At 46.3% G+C, this 13,199-nt stretch overlaps 1 protein-coding gene across 1 annotated transcript in view; it reads right to left on the reverse strand.

Annotated features, from left to right (window-relative positions):
* Window positions 1-13,199, reverse strand: part of EPHX2 (epoxide hydrolase 2) — a 66,992-nt gene that overhangs the window by 31,243 nt on the left and 22,550 nt on the right. Inside the window, exons 6-9 of the mRNA XM_057724105.1 lie at window positions 9,726-9,800; window positions 6,679-6,774; window positions 6,063-6,141; window positions 2,569-2,603 (exon numbers count right to left, since the gene is read on the reverse strand). Of these exons, the coding sequence (XP_057580088.1) occupies window positions 2,569-2,603; window positions 6,063-6,141; window positions 6,679-6,774; window positions 9,726-9,800 (285 nt within the window). The remainder of the gene's footprint in view (window positions 1-2,568; window positions 2,604-6,062; window positions 6,142-6,678; window positions 6,775-9,725; window positions 9,801-13,199) is intronic.

The following is a 13,199-nucleotide window of genomic DNA, read 5'->3' on the forward strand; positions in this document are numbered from 1 at the left end:
AAGACACAACCCAGTAAACTCCCCACTCACAACATCTATCCTCACAACTAAAATTCACTCAGAGCCTATTAGGGGTCAGATCCTGATTAAGTGCTGGGGATGAAGCAATGAACAAAACAGGCTAAGCCCCTGATGCCAGGGAACTTTAATTTAAAAATAGAAGAACTTGAGGACAAAGGGGGGAAGGGGAGACTGGGACGTAATGAGAGGGTAGCACTGACATACATACACTTACAAATGTAAAATAGATAGCTGGGGAGATCAGCTCGGTGCTTTGTGATGACCTAGAGGGGTGGGATGGGGTGGGGGCGGCAGGTTCAAGAGGGAGGGGATATGGGGATATATGTATAAACATAGCTGATTCACTTTGTTGTACAGCAGAAACTAACACAACATTGTAAAGCAATTATACTCCAATAAAGATGTATAAAAATAAAATAAAATAAAAAGAGAGAGGAGAAGACAGAATGTGTCGTGATCCCCCTACCCCTTTCCCCCAACTACAGTGGTTCCTCTGTCCCCTCAAACCTCTCCAAGGATCTGTGGGTCTTCCAGGAAAATACTCTTGGGCACCTTTGCCTCAAATTCTGCACACACTGCCAAGGGTTCATGGACTCCTGAGGGTCTGCATACTGTAGATGAAGCATCCCTCATCTCTGCTGGACTGCCGGCAGGCCACTTTTTTTCATTTTCCAATTAACCATAGAGAAGCTGGAGATTAGTTCACAGTTATTCCCACTGCCCACAAACTGAGAATCGGGCTCAGGTCTGAAGGGGCCTTGGAGAGCATGAAGCCCACCTACTCACTGTCTTTTACACTTGCCAGCATGATCTGGAAAGGGTAAATGACTTACCCACGGTCACACCCAATGACAACTGGGACAACTGGGTGGAGACAAACCTCCCAACATCAAGGAACTTTAGAAGATAACGGGTTTTTTGTTTTGTTTTGTTTTAATATATTTTGGCTGCACTGCACAGCATGTGGGATCTTAGTTCCCTGACCAGAGATCGAACCCACACCCTCTGCAGTGGAAGCGCAGAGTCTTAACCACTGGATTCCCAAGGAAGTCCCATTCGTGAACTTTAGGCGATAGCATTGTGGCTGTGTTGCATCCCAACATTCCTAATTGGGAATCCTAGGACTACAAACGTACAGAGAAGAGGTTTATTGCCCCTTAAAGGTACCCATTCTAAAACAAATAACAGGGACTTCCCTTGTGGCATGGTGCTTAAGAATCCACCTGCCAATGTAGGGCACACGGGTTCGAGCCCTGGTCCGGGAAGATCCCACACGCAGAGAAACTAAGCCCGTGCGCCACAACTACTGAGCCTGTGCTCCAGAGCCCATGTGTCGCAACTACTGAAGCCCATGTGCCTAGAGTCCATGATCTGCAACAAGAGAAGCCACTGCAGTGAGAAGTTTACACACCTCAATGAAGAACAGCCCCTGCTCACCACAACTAGGAAAGCCGGCGCATAGCAACGAAGACCCAACGCGGCTAAATATAAATAAATAGATAAATAAGTAAGTAAAAATAAAACAAATAACAGTTGTTTGATGATCTGACACACAAATTTGTGGAGTTGTTAAGAAGAAAGGGTTTTCAACACCTTTGAAAGGAATGGAGTTGAGAAAAAAAATTTTTAGGGGCACTTGAGGATAAGCACCATTAAGAATCTTCATTATGTTTTCTATAACCCTATATTTTAAAAATGATAGAGGCTCGTGAGATCTTGGCAGGATTGGGGGAAGATATGAGGAAGAAGTGGCAGAGTGAAAGAGGCAAAGACTTGGAAACTGAGGAACAAAGGATACCCCAACTGTAAACTAAGCTTTTCCCCATGCTCCCCTTATGAGATGCCAAGCCCACATGTGGGGCTGGACGGGGTGCTCCAGGCAGAGCTGTGACTCCTAGATGAAGGCTTTCTGTAGTTTTAGCATAATCACTGGCATCGCCCGTTTTCTGGCCAAGCAGGAGGCAGTTTCTTCCTCTCAGTCCCTCTAGCCTTTGCTTCTGCTCTAGGGCTGATGGAGCTTTGGGTGACAGTCTCTCCTCACCTCAGCCTTGACCTCCCCCTGCAAGCTCTGAGATGAGGGTCCCCCTCCCTGATGGTGCTCATGGCTGTGTTAGAACAGGAATGCCACTGCAGTTCCCAATCTACACACTAACTCCCTAGGTCTGGCCAACAATGTGTCTACCAAGAGAAAGTGATTTTTTAAATTCTCAGAATGGAAAGGCAATATGGTGGAGTAGCTAAGAGCAGGAGCACAGGAGCTACTGCAGGGTTCAACCCTGGCTCTGCAAGCTGTTGACCTCAGGCAGTTACGTAGCCTCCCCGTGACTCAGTTTCCTCTTCCATCAAATACTTAGACAAGTACTTGATATACAGTAAATGTTGGCTCTTATTTCAAAATATTTCAACTTTCAGAAAGAACCTGTACCCAAATGCTGTGAAATGCTGCTTTCCTAGGATTTAAAATGAACACCCACACTCCTGTCTCATATAAGTGAAAACAAGGATGGAGAAAAAAAGTTACAGATGTCACCCAAAGATCCTTCTTACCTTGCATAATACTTCCACGGAATATTCTTCTATTTCTGTAATTAAAAATAAAAGACATACACTTAATTTGATTTTCATGATTAAAAATTACCAGCAAACTAAAAGAACAAAACTGAGTTATTTGTAGTGAGGTGGATGGACCTAGAGTCTGTCATACCGAGTGAAGTAAGTCAGAAAGAGAAAAACACCATATGCTAACACATATACATGGAATCTAGAAAAACGGTACTGATGAACCTAGTGACAGGGCAGGAATAAAGACACATGTAGAGAATGGACTTGAGGACACAGAGAGGGAAGGGGAGGCTGGGATGTAGTGAGAGAATAGCATTGACATATACACACTACCAAATATAAAATGGATGGCTAGTGGGAAGCTGCTGCATAGCACAGGGAGATCAGCTTGGTGCTTTGTGATGACCTAGAGGGATGGGATGGGATGGGGAGGGGGAGGGAGGCTCAAGAGGGAGGGGATATGGTGATATATGTATACACATAGCTGATTCACTTTGTTGTACAGCAGAAACTAACACAACATTGTAAAGCAATTACACTCCAGTGAAGATGTATAAAAAATCCTGTGGCAAAAAAAAATGTTATTAAATTCTTAGATTGATATAGTCTGCTTGTTTATTTTTGTCATTGTTGTCTGTGCTTTTGGTGTCATATTCACAAAACCATTGCCAATATCAACATCATGAAGCTTTTCCACTACGTTTTCTCATACAAATTTTAGTGTCAGCTCTTAAGTTTAAGCCTTTAATCCATTTTGAATTGCTTTTTGTGGATGGTGTAAGATAAGGGTCCAATTTCATTATTTTGTATATGGATACAATATGGATATTAAGCTTTTCCAGCACTATTTGTTGAAGAGACAGTCCTTTCCCCATTGAGTGGTCCTGGCACCCTTGTTGAAGGTCATCTGACCAGACACACAAGGGTTCATCTCTGGACTCTGTATTTCATTGGTCTATATGTCTGTCTTTATACCAATACCATACTGTTTTGGTTACTGAAGCTTTGTAATATATTTTGAAAGAAAGAAGTATGTCTTCCAGCTTTGTTCTTTCTTAAGATTGATGTGACTATTTGCAGTCTTTTGTGGATCCACATGAACTGTGGAATTGTTTTTTCTATTTCTGTAAAAAAATGTCATTGGGATTTTGATAGGGATTACATTGGCTCTGTAGATTGCTTTGGGTAGTATGGACATTTTACCAATAATAGCAATTCCAGAAAGCAAAAAGAAAGAAAAACAGAGAAAACAGAACAAAAAAATTATCAAAAAAATTATTCAAGAAAATTTCCAAGAACTGAAAGTTAAATATACCCAGCGAAGTACATGAAAAAAGACCCATATCATAGCACGATATCATAACATTTTAGAACACAATAGATAAAGATCTTAAAAGTCTCAAGGGTAAGGAAAAAAGGTACATGGCACTGGACTGCTCTATAGCAGCAAGGGAAGCTAGAAAATACTGGGACAAAGCCTTCATAATTTTTTTTTTTTTTGGGGGGGGTACACCAGGTTCAATCATCTGTTTTTATACACATATCCCCGTATTCCCTCTCTTCCTTGACTCCCCCTCCTCGAGTCCCCCCCACCCTCCCTGCCCCAGTCCTCTAAGGCATCTTCCATCCTCGAGTTGGACTCCCTTTGTTATACAACAACTTCCCACTGACTATTTTACAGTTGGTAGTATATATATGTCTGTGCTACTCTCTCGCTTCCTCTCAGTTTCCCCTTCACCCCCCACCCCCTCCCATACCTCGAGTTCTCCAGTCCATTTTCTGTATCTGCATCCTTATTCTTGTCACTGAGTTCATCAGTACCATTTTAGCCTTCATAATTTTAAGGGAAAATAATTTGTCACTTAAAATCTACTGCCAAATGATCTGAAATTTGTATACAAATGATCTGAAAAGTACATATATGCATTCCAAATCATTGCACTTGGCTTTAGAATTAATGTTATGTATAATCTTCAACAACAGTTAACATAATTATGTTTTTCTTAAAAAAAAGTTATAATTAGGGTATGACCATAAGTCCCAGTTTCTCCAAGACAGTTTTAGTTTATGTGTTATTATTAATAATTTCTCTTCTAACAGTGCTGTAGTTTGAATGATAAATTGTATTAGTGAATAATGCCCAGGGGATTCAGGGAAGATTGCAGTATAGATGAATAAAAATAAACACTTAAATAATTAAATTAAAAAGAAAACCTTAGACATCTTTCCTGAACATTTGGACTGAAGGCCTTCCTTTTATCTAAAATGCTTTTGCATTGTTCAAGAGGCAGGAAGCAGTGGCTGAGTCGACACCATGACATTTAGGGAACAACCATGGAAGCACACTCCTGCCATGACACGCTGAGTGGCCTGGTGGTGGCCTCCCGAGTGACTGAGAGCCCCAGCCCGTGGCGGCAGGCTTCAGACTCAGCACAACAGGCTTGATGTGAACATGGCTGAAGCAGCTCAGAAAAGGGATGGTGAGGTGCTGCTATGCTTGATAAGCTGCTAAGAGCATCGCTGACAGTGGAAGGACCAGCGACCCTGCTGCACACCTGGCTGCTTCCCATTCTGCCTCCACCCCAGGTTTTTAAAGGTTTGGGGTTGAGGACGCCTCTGAAACTGATAAAAAACAGTGGACTCCGGTCTCCCCAGAGAAAATGCTCATGAACCCACACATGGTCTCAAGGTTCACAGGCCCCCGACACCCAACCTTGGATAGACTCTCACTGGGATCCATACGTGCTGGGTTAAGAATCTAACTTGTGAATTACTATATGACCCAGCAATTCCACCTCTGGGTATATACCCCAAAGAATTGACAGGAGGGGTTCAAAGAGATATTTGTACACCCATGTTCATCACAGCAGTATTCACAGTAGTCAAAAGGTGAAGGCAACCCAAGTGTCCATCGATGGACGAATGGATAAACGAACTGTGGTCTATGCATACAATGGAATATTACTCATCCATAACAAGGAAGGAAATTGTGACACAGGCTATAACACGGACCAATCTTGAAGACATTATGCTAAGTGAAGTAAGCCAGTCACAAAAGGATAAATACTGTATGATCCACTTAGATAAAGTACCTAGACCAGTCAAATTTACAGAGTCAGAGAACAGAAAGGTGCTTGTTGGGGGCTGAGGGGAAGGAGAATGGGAAGTTATCATTTAATGGGTACAGAGTTTCAGTTCTGCATGATGAAAAAAGTTCTGGAGCTGATGGTACCTCCTAGCAGGAGACTCTCTTGAGGCACAGGCCATCGGGTTTCTCGTATTCATTCAGAGTATATCTGGGGCCCAAAGTACACAGACACGGACACTGCAGGAGTTGGGGGTAGGGGTGGGGCGGGAAGTCAGACACCCTCGAAGGGCTGCCTGCTCTGACCTGGGACTAGGGGAAGACAGTGCAGTTGGGGAGCTCAGACAGTTGGAAGGCATGAGCAACACGGACAGCTGGAAAACAGTTAACTCACCAGAAGGAGCAGACGACTCTCCATAGCCTTTCATGTCCACAGCGAGTACCCGGAAGCCTGCCTGGGCCAGAGCAGGGATCTGGAAAACAAACATTTCAGACCCTCTCCAGTGTGGTCTCATCAGTATTTTGCTGACACCACCTCATTGCTTCCTTCTATCCCCCTATTCTTGTAAATGGCTCAATTCAAAGTGCCATAGGGCACTACCTTGTATCCTCACCATGGGGCTGGAAAGAGCCCACCTGGACAGGGTTGCCATGGATGGTGGTAGGGTTTGTGCACTGCACCTAATGCCACACCTAAGAGAGCACCTTTCCTAGCAAAGACCGTGCAGATTTCAATATTCACTACAGAGATTTCCCAGCAGGTGGCATAAAGCATCTTGAGGAAGTATGCATTTTTTAATCTACAAAGGTGGCATATGGGCTAGCACAGCTCTGAGCTCTGGAGCAATCTCCAGCGCCAACATTTCAGAGATATCATGGCCACACTTGGAAGATGATGCTGCACAGTAAGGTGTCAGCTTCTTGATGATACCCCAGGCTTGGTCACACCATCCAGACTCTTGTTTACCCCAAACCCTGGCTGGGGCGTACCTTCCCCCAGGTCCCCTTACCTGGTACCTCCAAGAGAACCAGCTCTCGGGAAACCCATGGCAGAGACACACGGCAGGGCCAGAGCCCAGCTCCACAAAATGTAGACGCACCCCAGGCTGCAGAAGAGAGAGGTGAGTAGAGAGTGACTGCAGCACAGCCCGGGGGGAACCAGCGCACCTCTTCTGCAGATCACCCCACACCATTTCAGTACGTTTGCTGATTGCTCCTGACCCAGCTTTCTCAGCTAAAAACCCACCAATGTTAGAAGGAAATGTCTGAGAAAAGACAGGTGGACAAACTGTGCAATAAAAACAGGCAGTTTCACTGGAACAAGAAAAGGCTGAAAAGAAGATCATAATGTTGGAAAACAAAACAACTTCGTCTTCTCCCTAAAAGACCCTCATCCTGTCAGAGTTTCTGGTGCCATTTGACATGTTTTCCATATTTTAAACCAGGGGCTGATTTTGTGCAGGGCATAGTATTCACCTGAAGGTGCAGAATACCATGATTATTTCATTCAAAACTGTTCATTTATTGAATATGAAAAAATTTTCCAGCTTTTGCTATACTTCTGGTCCTTTGTGAGCTACATGGGTATGGCTGAGACCACTGGGGCCCAATATCCACCTTCTTCTCTTCTCCTTGGCTCCTGCTGGCTTTTTCCAGGCCTCCCCCAACCTCCCTGCAGTGGGTATGGCTATGTGTCTGGCCAGTGGCATATCAGCAGAAGAAATGTGTGCTCTCTCTGGGCTGTAAACCTCCTGCACACCTGCTTCTCCGTCTCTTTTCATATCTGCACCTGAATGGACTGGGCCTTGAGGAAGGAAGAATCTTCAGAAAGAAGGTGCCTGGGTGCTTGAATGACTGCAAGGAGACAGCCCACTCCCAACCCACACGGGATTGTGTTGCAAGACAGAAACAAACTTGGAGTCAAGCCACTGAAACTGTGGGGCTGTTTGTTACAGCACTGAGCCTATTCTGACTATTACAGGGGGGTCTAAGCAAAAGAGCTAAAGCTGTATATCGTCAAAGTACCCTATTTTTCCCCAAAAGTACTTTATCTCTAACTTTCTAGTGGAAACAAATGAGAAAAATAAGGTTCACCTTACAGACATCCACTTGGAACAACTCTATTTGGCTGCATTTCACACTACTCCAAGCTGGCATTCCAAACTGGAAGTTTCATTCACAATTCCCAACAGGCTGTTTTGCTCAAGAAAATATGGGGCTGATGTTTCACAAACCCCTTCACGGACTACAGTCTTTATTTATCAGAATATGTTCTCTAGTCTTCCCCTTAGTACTTGGCCAAGGGAGGGAATTTAACTTTAATTCCATACTCCTTTATATTGAAAAATGTTATAGTGCTGATGTCCAATCAGATGATCCTATTTGCCTCTGTTGCTCTTGCTGCTACATATTTGATTCATCTGAGCAGTTCAGCAAACGTATGCACTTTCCCATCCTTGGAACAATGTGTTGTAAAACTGCCGTTAAGCCAGAAAATGGAAACAATCTATTATCAACACACTTTGAGTTGCATTAGATTCAAGGCAACAGCACCCCCAGAGCCTGGGCTCCCCTGAGGCCACTGCCCCAGCCCTTTAGTTTTGGGGTGAGGGCAGAGGAGGTGGTTAGGCAGTTCTGATCACACTCCTTCAAGGTCAAATGGGGAATCTATTGTAACAGGCTGGATACGCAGGCATTAGGAGGATTATGAGAATAACCCTGTCCACAGGGTTGGAGACGCAGGGTCACAGCCCAGACCTCAGCCCTACGCAAAGAGCTCCTCACTCACATCAATACTACAGATGAGGTCTGAAGGGAGCTTATGAAGTGTTCACCGGTCCAGGAGCACCCAGGGTTACAGGACTGGCTGAACTGATGCTGACCAAAAACGCCCCTTCTCACTATCCAAATCCCACCCATCCTCTGATGCCCACTTCACCACTGAGCTTCAACACTGGCAATTACAGTCACTGCCTCCACTCCCCACAGAGCCTCCTCTGAGTGCCTGAGCCACTGCCATTAGTGCCACATCGTGTGATGTAACCATAGAGAATGTTACCTCGGCAGACTGTAGACCGTACAATCCCTGAGGTCACAGAAGATCTCCATTCATCTAGGTATTTCTCTTCATGCCCAACAAACAGCAAATGCTCACTCAGTATCCATGGGGCTCTCCTCCAGGGCAGCAGGTCCTCCCCAGGTCCGAGACCTGAACAGCTCAGGACACCCACTCTCTTCTTCCTCGGCTCTTTTCTTTACAGAGCACGAGGTACTACACGCCATGATCAACATGGGGTATTTCAATCAATCCTTACAAGAACACTGAGGGGAGATATTATCGCCATTTCACTCTAAAGCTGTGCACACTGAGGTCCAGAATGATAAGAAATGCGCCCACATTTGCAAACTTAGTAAGTCCCAATACCAGGATGCAAACTGGGTCTATCTGGCCTCAAAGCAACTGTTGGGTTTTGTTTTGCTTGTGAGCTAACCCATAGCTTAGGTCCTTTCTTAGTTAAATGGCCACAGTGACAAATGAAGAAAGATCCCAAAGTGAAGCTGAGAAGATGTTCTAAAGCCCTGCTCTGTATCTCAGCTGGGTCAGGAGTCGGGGCCCCTGTATCTGCATGTGGCCTTGGTCTTGCCGTAGCCCTGACCCCTGGACTTATGACTGGCCGTCTCCCCTTCTTTATCTTCTCTGTGGGTTCTCTGAGGACAGGTCTGATGCCTCCCTGCATCCCCTCTTCCTGGCCCATGCCTGATGCAAAGGAAGGGCCAATAATACCCACTGGATGAAATAATGAAATAAAGTGCCAGACACGAAGGCGGTGCGGGCAGAGCAAGGTCCCACGTGGGGGACCTCGTTGTTCCGTGGGAGTCTGACCACACTGGTCCAAGTCTGCTCTCGATTTTTGAGGAATGATACTTGTGGGAAATACGGTTGCCCTATAAATGGTGGGTGTGCAGCTACCCTGGAGATGTCACAAACGTCTCACAAGTCGTTTTAGGTGGGCTGGTTAGACAGGACGCAGCTGACAGCGAGAGAGCGCTGACTCACCTTTATGGGCACGTACCCGTGGCTCACGGTGCTCGGGTCGCAGGAGGTTGGTCGGGGGGCCACTGTCTGGAGAAGCTGAAAGTAAGAGAGACACAGTGAGGGAGATGGCTCTGCTTCCTGCCACAAGAAGGCTTTAGAGGGAGTTCACAAAGCTTCACCAGAAAGCCCCTGGGGCATCTTTGCCACAGCCTCCTGAGTCCTGTGAGTGACTGACCAACCTGGCCCCCTCTCCTCCTGGGGTCATGGCCAGGCTTCACTCCCTCCCTTTCCCCTCGGGTCAGTGGAGTTCAGTGACTGAATTCCGGCCAACAGGATGCAGACAAAAAGCATGACCTATGCAACTACAGATGATCACACTAAGTGAAGTCAGGCAGAAAGACAAATGCCATATGATATCACTTACATGTGGAATCTAAAATACGGCACAAATGAACCTACCTACAAAACAGAAACAGACTCACAGACACAGAGAACAGACTTGTGGTTGCCAAGGGGAGAGGGAGAGGGAGGGGGATGAGGGCTCAATCCCTGGTTGGGAAACTAAGATCCCACATGCCACGGGGCAACTTAGCCCGCACCCCACAACTACTGAGCCCTATGTGCCTCAACTAGAGAGAAGCCCTCATGCCGTAACAAAGAGCTCCCAAGTCACAACGAAAGATCCCACGTGCCACGACGAAGATCCCGTGTGCTGCAACTAAGACCCTGTGTGCCACAACTAAGACTTAACACAGCCAAAAATAAAAATAAATAAATTTTTTAAAAAATCACAGTTCATTAAAAAAAAAAAAAAGAAGAAGGTCATGGTCTGACAGCCAGAACTATGAAAATCCTCTCACGATTCTCTATAATCTTTTCCCCATTTTCATCTGGTGTCTAGCATGACCTCCAAAAGCACCCGTGGAAGATGGGGGTCCTTCATCAACCTGGGTCCTAGAATGGCTGTGAGGCAAGCCCCTGGCCACCACCCACTGAATTTCACATCAGCAAGGAATAAACATCACTTTCTCCCAAACAGTGAGATTCTGGGCTTTAATGAATATAATTCTTCTCTAGGGCAGTTCCTCTAAGGGGCACCCAGGCTCATGCTGGAAACAGCCGGGAACACCAACCATCCCATCATTACATGACTCTGCTGAAAGGTTTCTTCTTCAAGTCGGCCAAAATCGAACTCTCCATGCCTTGTATGAGTCAGCTCGGGAGGCCACAACAATGTACCACAGGCTGGGGGCTTAACCAACAGACATTTATTTTCTCACAGTTCTGGAAGCTGGGAGTCCAAGAAGGTGTGGGCAGGGTAGGTTCCTCCTGAGACCTCTCTCCTTGGCGTGTAGACAGCCGTCTTCTCCCTGCATCCTCACATGGTCTTCCCTCCACGTGTCTGTGTCTTAATCTCTTCTTCTAAGGACACCAGTCATAATGGATTAGGGCCCACCCTTAGGACCTCATTTTACCTTAGATATGTCTTTAAAGATCCAATCTTCAAACACAGTCACATTCTGAGGTCCTGGGGGTTAGGGCTTCAGCATATGAACTTGGTGTGGGGGACACAATTTAGCTGATGAAAGTGTTCTGCCTGCCGGCCCCAGTTCTGTCCTCTGGAGCCCCAGGGGGGGGTCAGGTAACCCATGTTTGTCCATCTCGGTAAACAGGAAAATATCTGAGCAAAGGGTCCTTAAGAAGCTTTTAATAACTTATTGGTCAATTTCCTTGAGACAGAAATGACAAAGGACAGGATGCTGAGCATGTGTAGGTGGGCGTTTTGTGAGGTGCGTCATGTTGGTGACTCCCGCTGCTCGACTTCTCATTTTTAGTCCCAAAGGTGAGACCTGAGGAAGAAGCCACTCTCCTCCGCTACCCAGTTCTGCCCTCTAATATGGGGGCAGTAGACTGTGGAATTCACCTCCTCTTAAACACAGAAGAGTCTGCCTGGGCATCCTCAGAGGTTGAGACTAGTGGGCCCCCACCTCTGTGGCATCTGGAGAGGATGCAGGTGGTGGCAGTGGGGACGAGCAGCTGGGTGCCTCTGATGGTGATGAAGGCGCCAAGACACGCACTAGGGCCAGCATCCCCTGGGGTCCTTCTTCTGATGTGTCCCCGACTTCCTAGGCCACACACCAGGGGAGGCCTCCCTGTTTCCAGGGGTGGGGAGGGGGAGGGTTTCCGACGCTAATGGTTCTCCCATGTGTTTGCCCAGTTTGTAGAACTATTCATGACTCATTCCCACAGCCTTCCTGACAGACAAGAGGCATTTCTTCTCTGTTTAAAAAGGAGTGATTTTCACTTTTCCTTATACATTCTCCATATCCCTGAGTAAAAGATACGTGGGACAACGGCTCACTTTCCTTATTTTACAGGACAAGTGTCTGTGGCTCAGGTGTGATGAGAGGAGGAACCTAGTAAGTGGGACCAGCAAGAGGATGCTCCGATTCCAAGTCTGGGGGTTTTCTTCTCTGCTGCATGAGACCTCCAGGCTTGTGGAAGGACAAATTAAGCTTGGATGAGATGCTCTAAGGTTGTGAAGTCATTAGATATAGGTTGTAATTTATTTGTTAAAGACAAAGTCAATTGTTCCTGTTATGGGGGCAAAACTGTGTCCCCTCCAAATTCATCTGCTGAAGTCCAAACCCCCAGGACCTTAGAATGTGACTAATATTTGGAGATAAAGTCTTTAAAGAGGCGATGAAGCTTAAATGAGGACATTGTAGTGGGCCCATCGGAGACAGAATCCAATCTGACAGATGTGTTTACAAGAAGAGGCACATACGGGGAAGACCATGTGAAGACACAGTGAGAAAGCGGCAGAAGAAACCAACCCTTAACAACTTGCTCTTGGACTTCCAGCCTCCTAGTGAGATTGCTGTCTCAGCCACCAAGTCTGTGCTACTTTCTGGCAGCCGTAGGGAAGCTCATATAGTTCCCTTTGAAAAAACAGTATGACGTCTTTTACGTCAATCAAGTGTATGGGCTCCTCTACCTCCTTTCCCATCACGCTGACAGGAGCAAAGCATGGCATTACACTGTCCCTCCCAGGCTCCGTGGGATCAGTGATCTTAGGTAAAATTAAAAGAACAAACGGTGCCTCAGCTCTGGCAGAGCAGGCTAATCCCACTATTACGGGCGGCCCAGCCTCCTGGGCGAGGGACAGGTCTACTTAGGAGACTTCCCTCTGACTGCCCAGACGGTGTGACCCAGGTGGAACTAAACCCCTACACCTGAGTGCCAGCAGCATGACCAGGCAGATCAGGGAAAGACTGGGCTCCCCACCACACCCCGGGGGGCAGACCTAGCAGATACATTCTCAGTAGTTACTCTGAATGTGTGGCTTTGAAGGTCCCACTCTAGTCTTGGTCCCGACTCTGACCAGTATAGAGTCTTGCTCTCAGGGTGTCCTTTCCCTGGTCACTGGCTGCAGAGAAGGAAACAGGAAGTTCTTCACGGACCTCATGCTGATTGCACGAATGGTAACAGCCT

This window comes from Hippopotamus amphibius, chromosome 2, assembly GCF_030028045.1.
Source record: "Hippopotamus amphibius kiboko isolate mHipAmp2 chromosome 2, mHipAmp2.hap2, whole genome shotgun sequence".
NCBI lineage: Eukaryota > Metazoa > Chordata > Mammalia > Artiodactyla > Hippopotamidae > Hippopotamus > Hippopotamus amphibius.